General features: G+C 61.8%; 1 protein-coding gene across 1 annotated transcript in view; it reads left to right on the top strand.

Annotated features, from left to right (window-relative positions):
* Positions 1–17,195, top strand: part of BACE1 (beta-secretase 1) — a 30,068-nt gene extending 12,873 nt beyond the window's left edge. The window contains exons 2-9 of the mRNA XM_077839954.1: positions 2,729–2,817; positions 5,452–5,668; positions 7,656–7,793; positions 8,033–8,167; positions 9,000–9,101; positions 9,641–9,790; positions 10,282–10,453; positions 11,055–17,195. Coding sequence (XP_077696080.1) covers positions 2,729–2,817; positions 5,452–5,668; positions 7,656–7,793; positions 8,033–8,167; positions 9,000–9,101; positions 9,641–9,790; positions 10,282–10,453; positions 11,055–11,296 — 1,245 coding nt within the window. The 3' untranslated portion in view covers positions 11,297–17,195. The remainder of the gene's footprint in view (positions 1–2,728; positions 2,818–5,451; positions 5,669–7,655; positions 7,794–8,032; positions 8,168–8,999; positions 9,102–9,640; positions 9,791–10,281; positions 10,454–11,054) is intronic.
* Positions 17,196–17,658: the final 463 nt, after the last annotated feature.

The raw sequence follows: 17,658 nt of genomic DNA, 5'->3' as shown, positions 1-17,658 counted from the left end.
GGCCCTGAGGTAGCAGCGCGATGAGGCAGTGGCGCGTCGCACGGCATTGAGCTAGCAGCGCGGTGAGGCAGTGGCGCGTGGCACGGCATTGAGGTAGCAGCGCGGTGAGGCAGTGGCGCGTCGCACGGCACTGAGGTAGCAGCGCGGTGAGGCAGTGGTGCGTCGCACAGCACTGAGGTAGCAGCGCGCAGAGGCAGTGGCGCGTCGCACGGCCCTGAGGTAGCAGCGCGATGAGGCAGTGGCGCGTCGCACGGCATTGAGCTAGCAGCGCGGTGAGGCAGTGGCGCGTGGCACGGCATTGAGGTAGCAGCGCGGTGAGGCAGTGGCGCGTCGCACGGCACTGAGGTAGCAGCGCGGTGAGGCAGTGGTGCGTCGCACAGCACTGAGGTAGCAGCACACAGAGGCAGTGGCGCGTTGCACGGCACTGAGGTAGCAGCGCGGTGAGGCAGTGGTGCGTCGCACGGCATTGAGGTAGCAGCGCGCAGAGGCAGTGGCGTGTCGCACGGCACTGAGGTAGCAGCGCGGTGAGGCAGTGGTGCGTCGCACGGCATTGAGGTAGCAGCGCGCAGAGGCAGTGACGCGTCGCACGGCACTGAGGTAGCAGCGCGCAGAGGCAGTGGCGCGTCGCACGGCACTGAGGTAGCAGCGCGCAGAGGCAGTGGCGCGTCGCACGGCATTGAGGTAGCAGCGCGCAGAGGCAGTGGCGCGTCGCACGGCACTGAGGTAGCAGCGCCGTGAGGCAGTGGTGCAATAGAAAAAGCCTGCTCTGGGGAGGTGCAGTGCTGAGACACTCGTGTAAGCGCTTCATTGGGACAACCCTCCCCGCTGCAGCATGAGTGATTTTCTAATGAGCACAAGTGCATTAGCCCCTTGGCTCTGCAGATTAAGAGCAGAAGCCCCTCTGGGGCCTGTTAGACAAGGCAGTCTTGGCAAATCAGCCCAGCAGAGGCTCTGGAGTAGAACGATACCCAGTGGAACGGAGCATCTCCCCCTGCCCCATTGCACAGGCTGAGCCCGCAAAAGGGCTAGGGTCCACTTGGAGTTTAGCCGGGGCCAGCGGCCAGATCCCTTTGTGCAAATTGATGGGGAGGAGTCTGGGGAGGCTATGTCACGCCTGTTACCAGGGTCCGGAGCTGGTCTCCTTCCCTCTGTTCCACTCGCCCTGCTCCGTGTTGCTCCCCTGGGATGCACAGGCTCCTGCTCGGGGCTGTGGGACTGGGAGGCGTTCAGGGAACACCCTCCTCATGTGGGTGACTGAAGGGGTTTGCTTGGCCTTTGCTCTCATGCCTCTGAATGCCTGTCTACCCCATGCCCGGCACCTTGGGGTCAAGCTGGACCAATACTTGGCACTGTCGGGCATGGGGACGGGTTCACTCGGCTGGACTCTTCCTTCCACATCAGCACTGGACCCAACGCCCCAAAGGAGTTACAGGGTGGGGGTGGCTGGGGGCGATTCGCAGGGAGGGACCTTTCCCGGCGTGCCTGGATTCCTAGAACTGTTCTCAAGGGGGAATTCTCTGTGCAGGAGCAGGGCAGAGCAGGCCCTGAGCTGGATGACCCTGGTCTGATCCAGCCAGCCATTCCCTGGGCTCTGGGTTGAGCCCCTGGAGGTTGGCTGCACCGTGCCTGGCACCCACCAGGGTGTCCTGCCCGAGTAATGCGGAGCCCTTGGTGCAGAGCTGGCTCTCCCGCCCTGCCCCAGAGGGAAGCGGATACATCCGCAGTGCCCAGCCGTGCTGCTGAGTGGGCTGGTTCCTGCAAGGTGGCGGGAGTCGGGTGTCCTGCCGCAGCAACCACTGAGCTGATTGCAGGCAGCCACGGCGGGAGAGAGGCTGGAGAGCTGAGGTCTGAGGCTTCCCTGGGAATAGTGGCAGCAAGGACCCGTTCCCAGCTGGCTTTGGCATGTGGCATGGACAGAGGAAATCTGGGCACTGCTGCTCTCCCCGCCCTGTGAATAAATGCAAACGTTAAAAGCTAAGGCGCTAACAGCCCAAAGAGCACCAGAGACCAGGCCGTGGCAGGGGCTGGCTTCCTCACTGTGCCAGGCAGGGGTGGGGGCTGGGTGCCCTGCTGTGCCAGGCTGTGGCAGGGGCTGGGTGCCCCGCTGTGCCAGGCTGGGGCAGGGGCTGGGAGCCCCGCTGTGCCAGGCTGTGGCAGAGGCTGGAAGCCCCGCTGTGCCAGGAAGTGTTGGGGGGCTGGGAGCCCCATTGTGCCATGCAGGGGTCGGGGCTGGGAGCCCCGCTGTGTCAGGCAGGAGTGGGGGCTGGGAGCCCCGTTTTGCCATGCAGGGGTGGGGACTGGGAGCCCCACTGTGCCAGGCAGGGGTGGGGGCTGGGTGCACTGCTGTGCCAGGAAGTGATGGGGGCTGGATGCCCCACTGTACCAGGCAGGGGTGGGGGCTGGGTGTCCCACTGTGCCAGGCAGGGGTGGGGGCTCGGTGCCCTGCGGTGCCAGGCTGTGGCAGGGGCTGGGAGCCCCACTGTGCCAGGAAGTGATGGGGGCTGGGTGCCCCACTGTACCAGGCAGGGGTGGGGGCTGGGAGTCCCACTGTGCCAGGCAGGGGTGGGGGCTCGGTGCCCTGCGGTGCCAGGCTGTGGCAGGGGCTGGGAGCCCCACTGTGCCAGGAAGTGAGGGGGGCTGGGAGCCCCGCTGTGCCAGGCAGGGGTCGGGGCTGGGTGCACTGCTGTTTGCTGCTCCTAAGTAACGTGCCCCTGCTCTCCTTCCCCAGCTGAACATTCTGGTGGACACGGGGAGCAGTAACTTTGCCGTGGGGGCAGCGCCTCACTCCTTCCTGCGGAGGTACTACCAGCGACAGCTGTGAGTATGGCCGGGGTGCTGTGGGCTGGCGGGGGCAGAGCGCGGCGCTGCACTGGGGAAGCCCAGTCACCCGCCTGGTGGCTCAGCCATGGGAGTCTCGTCCGTCATGGGGCACCCACTGCCCTGGCCCCAGAAAGCGACTCCCAGGGGACCCCCACTTTGCTCTTTCCCATCTTGGGGAGGGGACCCTGCTCTGAGCCAGCATCCCCAGCTGGCAGTGCCGGGGGGCTCCCTGCTGGGCCCAGAGCCCTGGACAGAGCTAGATGCTGAGGGGTCTGTGTTCCCTGAGCTGCGCTGCTGTGAGGGGAGGTCCTGGCCACAGCAGCCCAAGCAGAGAGCGCGGTACCCCTCTCCACCCCCTCCACCCCCAACCTGCCCTCCCTCCATGCGGCCCCATCTGCTGCCCTGGGCTCCACTTCTCACAGAATCACGCCCTGAGCTGACAGCAGCCATCGCCCTCAGACTACAGCCCCCAGGAACACTCCCTCCCTGTGCCCACAGGTCGGGTCGGTCAGTCATCCCACTTTGGAGAGGGCACCTTTCACAGCCTGGGGCCCAGGGGGCTCTCGCGGGGCCGGCTCACTCTGGCATGGAACCCACTGGGGGCTGTCTGGGCTCCCCCCTGGGGCAGGGTGGCGGTTCTGTGCTCAGCCCCAGGAGCTGCATGAGGCGAGGCTGCCCCTCGGCCCCCGGCTAGCACTCGCAGAGCCCTGGCTGTTCCCCTCCAGGGAGAGGAACTATGGGCAGGAAAGGAGCCGGCGCATGAGGCTGGGGCAGGGGTGCTGGCAACAATGGCCCAGGGCCCCCAGCGTGCTCCCATGGAATAATGAGATGAACCATCGGTTCACACAGCACGAACAGAGTGAGCTCCAGCTCCGGGGCCGGCCTGAGGGGTCACCGGCCTGCATGCACCAGGTGCCAATGCCCAGTGTAAACGTGCAGTGAGCCCATCCAGATTTCCAGCCGGGTGACTGACAGGAGTCTGGCCGCCTGCCTGGAACACTGTTTATCGCTGTTCTCTGACGTCAGACCCCCTCCTCCGTCTGCTGCTGCTCGTCCCCCTCCACCCACCACCGCAGTCCGTTGGTGTCATTGTTTGCAGACCCTCGGGGTCCCAGCTGGCAGCAGGACCCCGGTACTGGGCACTGCACACGCTCCTCGTGAAGGCGTCCCGGCTCAGGCAGCCAGCGCTCTAGCTAGACCAGGAAGAGGGCGGCCCAAGGGACGTGTCTGCCCTCACCTTGCAGACGGGGAGCAGAGCCCAGGGGTGGGCGTGAAGGGAGGCAGTGGCAAAGGTGGGAGCTGAGCCGCAGTCTGGTGCATCGGCCCCCCAGCCTTCCTGGAGCCGGCTCTGAGTGTGTAGAGCCGTGTCGCTCAGTGCCCCTCTCTCCCCAGATGCACCCCTCTGCTGCAGTCTGGAGCAACGCACAGCCCCTGGATGTGGGGCACCACCCTGGAGACTGCCTCTGGGAGAGCATCTGGGGTCCTTGTTGCTGAGCCTAGGAATCGCTCCCCAGGCCAGCCGCATGGCTAGCTCCTGTGAGCTCCATCGCTGGGATGCCCCAGGCAGCTGCCGGCCTGGTGGGGAACCGGAGGGGGCCTGTACAGGCCTCTCCCTGGCAGGCGGGGGCAGAGCAGCCCCCTCTTGTGCACTGTATGTGCCGGGGCCCCGGCTCTGGCCCTCGAATCCCGAGGCTGGCAGTGCCAGGCATGGCACCGGCCCGGGCTCAGGGCCAACACGGCCAGGTGCTGGTCAGCCTCCGTGATGGCAGCGTATGCGCTGGGGCGGGGCTCAATGGCCCCTTTCTGTGTCGAGCGGGGCAGAGGAGATCCTCCCCCACCCCGCCTCTCCTGCCACATTACAACACTGCCTGGCCTCCTGGCCAGTGGGCACAATGCCTGGGCTTGTTCCTTGCCCGCCCCTGGGCTGGGCCCATTGTGCTCCCCTGGCCCTGGCCCAAGTGTCTGAGGAGAGGGAGCTCCCCCACGCCCTAGAATCAGCCCCACGGCTCAGAGTGCCCTGCGCATGGACAGCTACAATCTGGTCCCTATGCGGGGACCACGCCAAGGAGCATTTGGAGCTGCTAGCAGGCTCCATCTTGATCGGCCCCTGGCCTCAGGGTGGGACCAGAAGCAGATGGGGCCTATGGGGATGCTGCAGTTCAGTCTAGCCTGAGCACCTCTGGTGTCCTGGGGAGGGAGAGAGGGGGTCATAGTCCAGCTGTGGAGATGCAGGTGGGCTGGGGGCCCATTGTGTGTGGGGGGGAAGGCTGTTCCTGGTACCTGCTCGTACGCACACCCCGAGGGACGCAGAGTCACAAACACACCGACATGCAGGCCAGTTCCCAGACACACACATCCAGGTTCACTAGCGTGTAGCCCATATGTATGGCTGCTCGCACACACACACATACATGTGAGTTCACAATCCCTCCACTCGCAGACACACATGGAGATTTGCACATTCACTGGTTCTCAGCTCCACAATCCTGGGGGTTCACTGGCCCCGACCAAACTGCCATCCCCCCCCAGGTCCCTGCCCACTCCCCCCACTCCCACCCTTTCCCCAGTTCCTCCCATGCTCCGGTACAACTAGCCTGACGGCTTTGCTCTTGTCTTTGGCATTCGTTGCAGGTCCAGCACCTACCGGGACTTGCGGAAAGGGGTCTACGTGCCATACACCCAGGGCAAATGGGAAGGGGAACTGGGGACGGACCTGGTCACCATCCCCCACGGCCCGAATGTCACAGTCCGCGCCAACATCGCTGCCATCACAGAGTCAGACAAATTCTTCATCAACGGGTCAAACTGGGAAGGGATTCTGGGGCTGGCCTATGCAGAAATCGCCCGGGTGAGCATGGCACCGCCGGTCTGGGTGGGGTTCAGCACCACAAGACCTAGGAGGGGCCAGGCAGCTACTGCGTACGGGTGCACATCCAGCACCTCAAACTCTGCCCCACAGCCACTGGCTCTGTTAATTCTCCCCAAACCCGGCCCCTCGGCCCCCCGCTCAGTCACTGCACCCCAAACCCAGCCCCTCGGCCCCCGGCTCTGTCACTGCACCCCATACCCAGCCCCTCGGCCCCCGGCTCAGTCACTGCACCCCAAACCCGGCCCCTCGGCCCCCGGCTCAGTCACTGCACCCCAAACCCGGCCCCTCGGCCCCCGGCTCTGTCACTGCACCCCATACCCAGCCCCTCGGCCACCATCTCTGTCACTGCACCCCAAACCCGGTCCCTCGGCCCCCGGCTCAGTCACTGCACCCCAAACCCGGTCCCTCAGCCCCCGGCTCAGTCACTGCACCCCAAACCCAGGCCCTCGGCCACCATCTCTGTCACTGCACCCCAAACCCGGCTCCTCGGCCCCCCGCTCAGTCACTACACCCCAAACCCAGCCCCTCGGCCCCCGGCTCTGTCACTGCACCCCAAACCCAGCCCCTCGGCCCCCGGCTCAGTCACTGCACCCCAAACCCAGCACCTCGGCCCCCCACTCAGTCACTACACCCCAAACCCGGCCCCTCGGCCCCCGGCTCTGTCACTGCACCCCAAACCCAGCCCCTCGGCCCCCGGCTCAGTCACTACACCCCAAACCCGGCCCCTTGGCCCCCGGCTCTGTCACTGCACCCCAAACCCAGCCCCTCGGCCCCCCGCTCAGTCACTACACCCCAAACCCGGCCCCTCGGCCCCCAGCTCTGTCACTACACCCCAAACCCGGCCCCTCGGCCCCCGGCTCTGTCACTGCACCCCAAACCGAGGCCCTCGGCCACCATCTCTGTCACTGCACCCCAAACCCGGTCCCTCAGCCCCCGGCTCTGTCACTGCACCCCATACCCAGCCCCTCGGCCCCCGGCTCAGTCACTGCACCCCAAACCCAGCCCCTCGGCCCCCGGCTCAGTCACTGCACCCCAAACCCAGCCCCTCGGCCCCCGGCTCAGTCACTGCACCCCAAACCCGGCCCCTCGGCCCCCGGCTCAGTCACTACACCCCAAACCCGGCCCCTCAGCCCCCGGCTCAGTCACTGGACCCCAAACCCAGGCCCTCGGCCCCCCGCTCAGTCACTACACCCCAAACCCGTCCCCTCGGCCCCCGGCTCTGTCACTGCACCCCAAACCCGGCCCCTCGGCCCCCGGCTCAGTTACTGCACCCCAAACCTGGCCCCTCGGCCCCCGGCTCAGTCACTGCACCCCAAACCCAGCCCCTCGGCCCCCGGCTCAGTCACTGCACCCAAACCCAGTCCTGTGTCCCTCAGCTACCAGCTCTGTCATTGCACCACAAACCCAGTCCTCCAAAAAGGAGAGCAATAACACGCTGCCTTTCTCCAGTCCTCCCACAAGGCAGCCACCTAGTGCTGCCCCCATCTTACAGAAGGGGAAACTGAGGCACAGAGAGCGGCTACAGTTTGCCCGAGGCTGTAGCAGCGATGGGACCAGAACCCCTGTGTCCTGCCCCTGAGGCCTGGCTGTAACAGTGACCCAGGACTCGCTGCTCTAGAGATGGGGAATGAGGCTATCCCAGACGGTCGATATTTCCTGGCTGCCATCAGCCAGACCTAAATTCCCAGATTCAGCCCTCCTGGCTGCTCCTTGTCCTGCCTTCGGCACGCCTTGCTGAAGTAGGCCAATCCCCTCTCCTCTTAGCTCTGCTGTCACCTCCCGCCAGCCCCTGGGGGAGCTGGCTCCGGCTTTCAGAACTGTGTCAGCCACCTGGAGCCCGACACCAGGTCTCTCTGTAGCAAGTGCAGGGGAATGGAGCCAGGCCTCCGTGGGGTCCCCGAGGAGCGCTCCCAGGCTGCCCGTCTCCCGGGTGCTCACAGCTCTGCGGTTCTGTCTCCCCCATCAGCCTGACGACACCCTGGAGCCCTTCTTCAACTCGCTGGTGAAGCAGACCCGGGTGCCCAACATCTTCTCCCTGCAGCTCTGCGGGGCCGGCTTCTCTCCCAACGAGTCCGAGGCCCTGGCGTCGGTTGGGGGCAGCATGGTGAGTGCACACTCTCAGCTCGGCGCTGGGACCCTGGGCTCGGGGCGGTGCCAGGCGCCGGCCACAGCAGTGCCAGGCGGTCGCGAGGCAGAGAGCGCCCCCACCCGTTACTGGGAGGGGCCCCTCGGGGCTGGTTCCGGAGTCAGTGTTCTCGCTGGTTCCCCATCTCCTTTTCCGCAGGCCCCTGTGGGCCCTGCTCCCGGGGCTGATGGCGGCTCACACCTCTCTCCCGGCTGCAGATCATCGGGGGCGTGGACCACTCCCTCCACATTGGCAGCATCTGGTACACGCCCATCCGCAAGGAGTGGTACTATGAGGTCATCATCGTCAAGATGGAGATCAATGGGCAAGACCTGAAGATGGACTGCAAGGAGGTGATGGGGGTGGCGAGGGGCTGCACGAGCGAGGGCCACATACCTCTGGGGAGCACAGAGAGAGAAATGGCAGGGACTGTTCCCCTGCCCCCGGCACACCCTGACTCTCAGGCCTTCCGTGGCCTGACGGGGCCAACGTATTGCCACAACAGGGATGGAGGCCAGGGAGGCTGGGCTTAGAGCTCGCACACTACGTGGGTCTGGCTCCCTGCAGACCTGTGGGGCATGGGGGGTGCCAGCACCCCCCGGCCCTACACACTGAGGCCCGTTGTGCCCAGGAGAGGGGGGAGGCTGGAGGCAGCGCAGGGGCCCCCACCCAGAGCAGTACGATGCGGACAGTGAACGGGGTGAGTTGTTTGTGTGCAGGCCTGTTCCTCGTCCAGAGCAGGGAGATAAACGCTTCTCCAGGTGCATGTGCCGGCCCCACATCCAGCACACGTGCCTGGCCCTGGATTAGTACGCGTGACAAATCCCCTGTGCCCATGCACTGCCGAGGAGCTGCCCGCTGAGCTCTGCAGCCAGACGTGCGCCGTACTTTGCCTCCCCGGCTGCCTTTGGCAGTCTCCATGTAGCCAGCGAAGTTCTGCTGGGACTGTCAGTGACGCCAGGGGAGTCACGGGAGAGCTGGCGGCTTGGCAGCGGGAGGCGACCTGCTCAGCTGGAATCAGCCCAAGCCCTGGGCTTTGACCCTGCGTCCCTCAGGAACAGTTGCTGAAGCCTGATGGCAGCCTCCTGGCTTAAGGTGGGAGCAGGGCAGGTGCTGCCTCGGGGGGGCCCATGGAGAAGGAGAGAAGCAGGGGCTGGTGTTTCATTCGCCATGTCGCCCCCACAGTATAATTACGACAAGAGCATTGTGGACAGCGGGACCACCAACCTCCGGCTGCCAAAGAAGGTGTTTGAGGCTGCAGTGAAATCCATCAAAATGGTGTCTTCGGTCAGTATCGCTCTCTGACAAACCCAATCCCCTCCCTTCCCCAGCCGGATCCCTGGTGAATGCCGAGGGCCCCAGAGACCAAGCCATTGTGACCCGGCACTAACAGAGCGCTTAGCAGACTGTATTCCGGGATCACTTTGCCCACCACTGAAAGGCAGCCCCCTCTGGGGTAAAAGGTGGCAGCTGGCTAGGACAGGAAGAATGCTGTTTCCGTTTGAAACTGCAAGGAAACTTCGGAAGGTGAGACACTTACAATGTGAGCTGACACGCGGCTCAGACGCTGTGGGCAAGCAGCCCTGCCCTTGTGGAGAGCGCCATGACACCTGCACAGAGCACAGACTGACAGGGCCTTCCTTTCATGTCCCAGCTAAAAGAGTCTCTAGCATGGCAACACCCCACCCCCGTCATCAGCTCCGCCCTGGAGGGAAGGGTCCCCGCACTGACACCCAGCCCCTGCAGCAGTCCTGCACTGACAGTCTAGCCCTGCGTCACTGAACACCAACACGATCTCACCGTCTCTCTCCTTCCCCACGGGGCAGACGGAGAAGTTCCCGGATGGCTTCTGGCTGGGGGAACAGCTGGTTTGCTGGCAAGTCGGCACTACCCCCTGGCACATCTTCCCAGTCATATCACTCTACCTGATGGGCGAGGCGACAAACCAGTCCTTCCGGATCACCATCTTACCCCAGGTGGGTCCCCGGCGGGGCACGGCAGGGCGCTCACGGGTAGCACTCGGATAGGGTGTGAGCAGGAAGGAGCCACATAGCTCACTCCCTGGGGGTCTGCAGGAGCAGCAGCCCTTGGACATGGGCCAGCACCAGATGTCCTGGATTTTAATTGGGAGGTGAGGGGCTGACAACTCAGAGTTGGCCCCCCTCTCTCTAATGGGCTAAGCCAGAACTTGGGAGCCCAGCACCCCAAACATTTTGGGGGGGCAATTTGAAATACAGCTCATGTGGGCCCCTCTCCAACACCAGCCCTGCTGGCCTGGGCATTGTCGAGTGAAGGGGGCTGCCTTGGACTCAGAGTGGTGAAGCCCCCGGCCCAGGAACAAGTCCCCGGCCAGTGAGCTGGGGCTACAGGGAGGTGGCTGCTCCTCTCAGAACACAGCTGGAGGCTGGAGCTCTCTGCTCCCCGCCCCCAGGGGCTCTGATAACACCCACCCCCGGTCTCCTTCCAGCAATACCTGCGCCCCGTGGAGGACGTGGCCACATCCCAGGACGACTGCTACAAGTTCGCCATCTCCCAGTCCTCCACAGGCACCGTCATGGGCGCTGTCATCATGGAAGGCTTCTACGTGGTCTTCGACCGCGCCCGCAAGCGGATCGGCTTTGCCGTCAGCACCTGCCACGGTGAGGGGAGGGGCGTGCAGCGCAGGGGAAGAGCCAGGGGCTGGCAGGGCATTCGGGGGCGGGTGGTAACGTCTCCACAGGGCTGAGATCGGGAGTCCTGCAAGCAGGGGGGTGGCTGCAGGAGAGGGGGAGGCGGCAGCACCCCCTGGGTCACCCAGCTTCCCCTCTCCTGGTTGCAGGAAGGAAGGGGGCGGTGCTGGTCCCTCTGGGGCAGACGCATCTGCCCAGCTGAGCCGTGGGTCCATGTGGTTAGAGGGGGCAGGGGACAAGAACAATTATTGCTCACAGTTGGTGCAGCCCATGGAGCTCTGCAGCCTGGCCCACAGCTGCCCTCATCCTTTGTTTGGCAGCTCCGGGGCCGCCCCAGGCCAGGGACGAGCTGGGGGGCTCGCAGGGGCCCACTCATGCCACTCCAACGCGGCTTCTGAACAGTCAGGCCTGTGCATACAGGGTAGCTCTGGTCTCCCTCCTGGTGCCCAGGGCAGCTAAAGTGACAGCACTTCCCCCTGCTGAGCAAAGAGTAGCCACGGCCCCCGCAGCAGCCACCCACGGCCCCCGCCTGGCCATCACTGGTGCACTGAACGGGGGGTCCCATCCGCAGGGCACGACGAGTTCCGGACGGCGGCGGTGGAGGGGCCCTACGTGCACCCCAACATGGAGGACTGCGGCTACAACATCCCGCAGACAGACGAGTCCACCCTGATGACCATCGCCTACGTCATGGCGGCCATCTGCGCCCTCTTCATGCTGCCGCTGTGCCTCATGGTCTTCCAGGGGCGCTGCTTCCGCTGCCTGCGGCGGGACCACGGTGACTTCGCCGACGACATATCCTTGCTCAAGTGACGCCCGCTCTGCTGGAGCGAAGGAGCAGCCGGCGCGGGGAAGGCAGGGAGGGAGAGCATGAGCTGAGCTCACCGGCACAGGCTCCTCTGCCCACAGAGTTTGGCTGGGGCTGGAAACAGCACCAGCCATTGCCCCAGGCCAGAGCCAGGTCTGTTCTTCCCCTGCCCCCTCCAGCGGCTCAGCCAACACTGCCTGGAGCTGTTGGCTCTGCCCTGGGAGTGGGCACCGGAACAGCGCTGCAGGGGTTCTCAGCAGCAGGCCAGGACGCTGGGCCTGTCGGCAGGTTTATACGGTCACCGTAGAGTACATTGAAGCTTGCTCGCTGTTTAACTTCCCTCCGTGTGTGGCAGCCCCGGAGAGCCTGGGAATCAAACCCCTTTGCTCTCTGGCCAACGTGGACTCGCTCCCTCTCCCTGTTCGGGATACAGCCTCGCCAAACCACAGCCCTTGTGCTCCAGGATACGCCGAGGCCACACTCTACGCCCGGGCTCTGACTCACGTTTGAGCCCAAGCCCCACTTCCGTCCACACACAAACCCGTCTGACTCGGGTCAGCCAGCACTCAGGACCCTGCCGGGATAGGTCTGAGCCCTACAGTGGCTCGGGTCCAAGCCCTGTTACACTGCAGTGTGGACACAGCTCAGACCCGAGTCGGACGGTCTGTGTCGTTCAGCATGGACCCGGGAGCACGGCAGGGAGAGCCGGGTGCAGCAGCTGTCAGCCCAGGTTTCCAGTGCAGCCTGGAAACACCAGGTGCACAGCCCAGGTCCACCAGACCCGAGTTTACAATGGAGCGTAGACACACACCCAGAGTCCGTAGGGGAATCAGCCCAGGTCTGAGCATTGCTTGTTAGCCGCTGCTGCTGCAAAGCCAGCAGAGGGAGCCCAAAACATTGTTTTTGTGTAGGGCCTACATAAACCGTGGTCATTACATCTTAACAGTTTGGGTTTTCAAAAATTGTGAACAGTTGTAGATTCTAAAATAGCCATTTAAAATCCAGGGGATATTCCTCCCCAGGCAGCCACTAATTTACGATGCCAACAGGTCATGATTTAGGCCTCCTCTCCCAGGAGGTGCCCCTTTCAAATCTCCAAGCTGGAAAGACCTACCCAACAGCACCTTCACTCCCGCATCGGGAGGGACTGGGCCTCTCAGCTAGAGCCCAGGAGCTGCGGTGAGCCTGGCCTCTAGCAGCGAGTCAGCCTAACAACCCAGCTCCCCTTTCCCCTGGCGGGCACTGCCGGGACAGACACACAGTGGAATTCAGGAGGGTCCATGCTGTCCAGTGCGGTGTGTGTGCGTGTCGCTGTCCTGTTTGCTGCAGCCCCCTTCTCCCCACCCCACCCACCCTCATCTGGTCCCCGTGGGATGCCTACATGAGCTGGACTCAACCCCTTGCATCTCAAGGGCCCTGGGCCGTGGTGAAGCGGGAGCAGAGAGAACGGATCTTCCCCCAACTGGCTCCTGCATCTCTTCCGCGCCTCACTCTCCTGGCTCTGGGGGCCCCACTCGGGCCAGCCCCCTCCTCGCAGGGGGGTTGAAGGCTGTGGTGTGCAGCCAGTGCTTAATTGGTAACGAAAGAGGTGCTGAGGCTCAAGCCATTTTTTAACTTTCAGAACTGACACAACAAACCCTGAACTGCCGAGCCTCGCTGTGCTGGGGCTCAGCCCTGGCAAGCCCCGGCACAAATGCGGCACTGTGTGCAGCCACCACAACCCATGCTGTTGTACGGGGAGCAGGACAGCCGTCCCAGCAGTGAGTGCCGGGCTCTGCTGGTGGGCCGAGGAGCTTTCTCTCCAGGCCAGCTGTCCGTGCCTGGGCTGGAGACGGGTGGCTCGCTGCGGGCTGGAGGAGTGAAGTCCGGGCGCCTCGGGCTGCTGCGGGGGGTCTCTGCTCCAGGGCTTGCAGCTTAGACCAGTCGACGTAGGGGTAGGTCGCTGCCCCATCCTGCAGCTCGCAGGGAACAGCTGCTTTGCTGCACTCCCCAGGAGAAGGGTCGCTACGGGGGCAGCTCCGGCAGCCCCTGCTGGCAGGACCGGCTCTAGGCACCAGCAAAGCGGGCACGTGCGGGGGGCGGCACGTTCCGGGGGCGGGTTCCGGCCGTCCTTTTCCTTCGGGGCAGGGGAAGCCCCCGGCCGCAGCGGGAAGGGGAAGCCCCAGCCCCGGGATGCTGAGCGGCCAGGGCCCAGCCGCTCCCTGGGGAGGAGAGGGCGAGTCCTGCCGGGGAGCCGGGGCTGCGCCGCCTTGTGCCACCCCTTATCTGGGGGCTTCTCTGCGCGGCTGGGCGGGGGGGGGAAGCCCCTGCAGGCGCTGGGAGAAGGGGACATCCCTCCCCCTGCTTCCAGCACCACCTGCGAGCCCCAGCCCCACCTCAGCTTGGGGCGGCAAAAACCTGGAGCCGGTCCTGGCTGCTGGGGTCAGGGAAGGGATGGGGGAAGGGTACAATGTCCCTCCACTTTTCTGTCTCTTTGGCCCTGGGAAGTGGATTGGGGCAGAGCCCTCTGCCCTCCCGTGCAAAGACTGGGGGGAAAGGTGGGGGCAGGGCAAACCATCCATTCCCCTCATCTCTGCCTGGGCTGCAAATCATGGGAAAGGGCCTAACCTCCTCTGGCTCCTGGCTCTCCTGCCAAGCACGGCACACAGAAGCTTTTGGCGGGCCTCGCCCTGCAGCACCAGGGGGAGAACCAGCAGCCTCTGCTGGGGCGGGGTGGAACCCAGCCCAAGGTCAGGACCAGCAGCCCAGGAAGGTGTGGAAGCCACGAAACCAGACTGTTACCCGGCCTGCTTGGGAAAGCCCCTGGAAAGCCAGAGCGGAGTCCACTGGTCGCCTCCTCCAGGAGCCCCTCCACAGAAGGCGTGCAGCACAAGACAGGCTCGCCTCACACTGCACTGGTCACGAGGGGGAAACCCCTTCCCTGCGCGGGACTTAACCATCCAAGGCGATTTGCTCCTGGAATATCTGCCTCTGGCTGCAGTGGGGGAAGGCCCCAGCCCACCACACTAAATAGCTTATTTCAGGGGTCAGCAGCAGCCTCACCATCATCATTATTAGTGTGTTTGAAACACATGGTTTTACTTAATTTTCCTTGTTTATAATGGCAAAGGGCCAGGGATGTTGTGCTGGAGCAGAGGGCAGCGTGTGTACGTAGCAGGCTGTGCTGTATGTGAGTGTACCAATAATGAATGCTTCTTGCCTGTACAATATATACATATTTTTATATTTTTAATCTAGTGCTGAAAGCCCCTGGTTCATTGCAAACCCAGCCTGAGGGGGTTGGTGGGTTTTTAAGCTCCCTGCTTTGGTTGTGGGCAAAGGAGCCAGGCTGCAAGTCAGGGATGCTTAGCAGTGGTTTGTCTGACGGAAGCACTTTATGGATCGTTGGCGATCTGGCATTTGTTGTGATGGATGTATCTCTTGTAATATATCTGGCGAAGGTGATGGGGGCACTGGGTTGTGGGGGGTGAAATTAGATCACGCGCACAGCAGTGGTTCACAAGCCAAAACAATATATTGCTCAAGGCTGTTTTTGCTTCTGTCCCGTTTCTGTTCAAGTAGGTTTTCCTACTACATAAGAACCCCTCATCCTGAATCCCAGTGACCAAGGCCTGCACATTTTGCTTCAGTTCTGCTACTAATTGTTGCTTTAAAAAGCAACTTTGTTCCTTCCCAACCTGGGTTCTTTTCCTACTTAATCCTGCTGGTGACTCCTCCTGGGGAACTGGTAACACAGCTGTTCCTAGCCACAGCACAAGGTGATGTGTAGGCCTTCATGGTGAGACTGAAAAGGACCAGAGCAGCCTGGGCAGGGGAAGGTGCTCAGCCAAGCACAAATACCTGAGCTTATAGTGAATGAGACAGCCAAGGAAACTAGCTGTTTGTAGGAACATTTGCCCAGCCTGGGAATTGCCTATTGCAGAGCTTTGCTAATGCAGCTCCTTGGGGTTTAACATGCCACTAAATGGCCCAGCAAGATAAAGCTGAGCCATTCGGGAGGAATGCAGAACTGTTTCACTTTGCAGAGAGGCTTGGGAGGTGGGCGTTCAGATCCCAGGGGTACCTCACAAATGTATAGTAGCACCACACCCTGCTGTTCTGCAATAGCTTCATTGTCAGGTGGAAGTGCAGGGGCAGCTGCAACTGTGTAGGAACCATTGACTCCTAAAGAGGGTGGAGAAAAACCTCTCTTCAGTGGAAACCTCTCACCTGCTAGCTGGGATCCAGAGATGCTGTGCTGATGGGAGCAGCATTACTGGAAACTTTCCATGCACGGTGCAAGAACCGTTCCAAGGGCAGCAAGACAGCGCAAGATGGAGGGCAGACTGCAGGGCTCTCCTCTCCCCCAACGGCAAGTAACTGACCATGAGCACTAGCCCCAGCTGATTCCAATATGTGACCCTAGCTCAATGGCTCCGACAACAGCAAATCTCCCTACCCTACTTTACTTTTCCTGGGATGATTGGAGAGGAGCTGCTGCCATGACCCCCAAGGGAAGGCTCAACAGGGCTCTGAAGAATTTCAAGGGGCAGCAGCAAGGAGTGTAGGCCCAAATTTGAGCCTTTGTGGAGGAGAAAAGAAAGCATAGGCAGGTACAAGAGGGACTCTGGCATGAAGTGTTTTCAGGAATTTTTGCTTTACACACTGATGAGAATCATCCTTGTTTAAAAATGTTAACGTTCCCCAGCAACACAGGCTGGCCTGGCCAGCATGGGAGAACTAACAGTATAAAAAGTGACGAGCAGGGCGCTGAGGCGGTCCGGTGGCCCTTCTATGTAAATATTCCTTAAAGAAAGCAGCAAGAAGTCCCTGGAGTGAGTCACTAGCGAAGGAGCCAGCACTGGGTAGCCAGAAACCTTACAAACAGGCCGGACCAAGTGAACTCTGGCTGTGGGTACAGCTGCAGCACCCCATCCCCTCTCACTCTATGAACCTACTTCGCTGTTGTTTGCAGTGTTGGTCCCAGGGTAGAGAGGCATGGGGGGGGGGGGTGAGTGAGGTAATGTCTTTTATTGGAACAACATCTCCTGGTGAGACAGACACAATTTCAAGCTTTTGGGCAGGTCAGCCCTGCAGAAGAGCTCCGTGTGGCTCCAAAATGTGTCCTCTCATCAGCAGAAGTTGGTTCAGTAGAAGATATTCCCTCACCACCCCCATCACCGCACCGCCCCCCACCCCCGTGTCTCCCTACTTCACGAGACACAGAGGCTTTGCTTTTGCCAGCACCATCTGGTTCCCATAACTTGCTCCAGTCCTGCACTCAGGGAGCAACCTGACTCCAACCAAGGGGGAATTTATGCAACTGCAACCTCCACACCCCAGTGCCTGCCCAGAACACCTCCGGGACACCACTCAGTTTGGACCACTGCCTTTACATGTCCATGTGTGTGCAGAAATTCACTGACGGGCCAAACCCAGCCATGCTGCATGTAGGTGACACTTCCATTGACTTCAGTGGAGTTGCAGCTGCTTACACCAATGCTGACTTTGTCCCAAGGACTGTGCAGAATCTACAAAGTAGGGGCCAGATCCTGAGAGGTGCTGGGCACCATTAACTCCCATTGAAATCAGTAGCAATCACTCTGGTTATGCCAGCCCGATGTAGGAAGAAGTGCTCAGAGAGGTCAAGTTGGGTCTTGAAAGCTTTGTTATTCTGAGCTGCAGTGCAGCCAGCTTTATCACCTGAAGAACTCCCTTCCCATGGGCCCTGGGTTAGAGTAACAGGAGACTGTGAGGACCACACCATGCGTCCAACTCTCTGTCCAATTATTTGGGGAGCAGGACGAGGACTGGGGATAGTTACTCTTCGTGGCTAAATAGACGCCCATACTCTGTAACCCTAATGTCGATGTACGAATAATGAATGTTACACAGTAAATTATTACATTAAACAGAAAAGCCTTGTGTTCAAAGCCTGTTCATTGCCTGGGGGGCAACTCAGAGCGTGCAAGGAAGGAGATGGGGGAGGGCTGGGGGGGACTTTGAGCTGCTGAGGGCTCTTTAGGATTAGGGCGGGTAAGGGAAGTGCCTGACGTGAGTGGAGAACTCAATGAGATGCACTGAAGTTGTTAGTGAGCACAGACGTCCCACTGGGTAAAGGTGTGGAGTTTGAGTTAGCAGTTCAGTATTCCCCTCATTGTATGTTCTCAACAGGTGGGGATGGCTCACAGGTCAGGCATGGGGTAGGGTGAGGGAGAACCACTGACGTATTACACTGCAACACAAATTCCACTAGCAGCTCATGTTTTTCTCATATGAATTCACAGGTTGAAATTATTTGCTTAATTTCTCCAGTGACTCCTGGGCTGCTGCTCAGTCCAGGTATTTAACAGTGCAGCAGCAGCAGGCAGAATAATGTAGTTCATTT

This window comes from Eretmochelys imbricata, chromosome 22 (genome assembly GCF_965152235.1).
Source record: "Eretmochelys imbricata isolate rEreImb1 chromosome 22, rEreImb1.hap1, whole genome shotgun sequence".
Classification (NCBI taxonomy): domain Eukaryota; kingdom Metazoa; phylum Chordata; order Testudines; family Cheloniidae; genus Eretmochelys; species Eretmochelys imbricata.
This window is presented reverse-complemented; position numbering and strand designations above follow the sequence as displayed.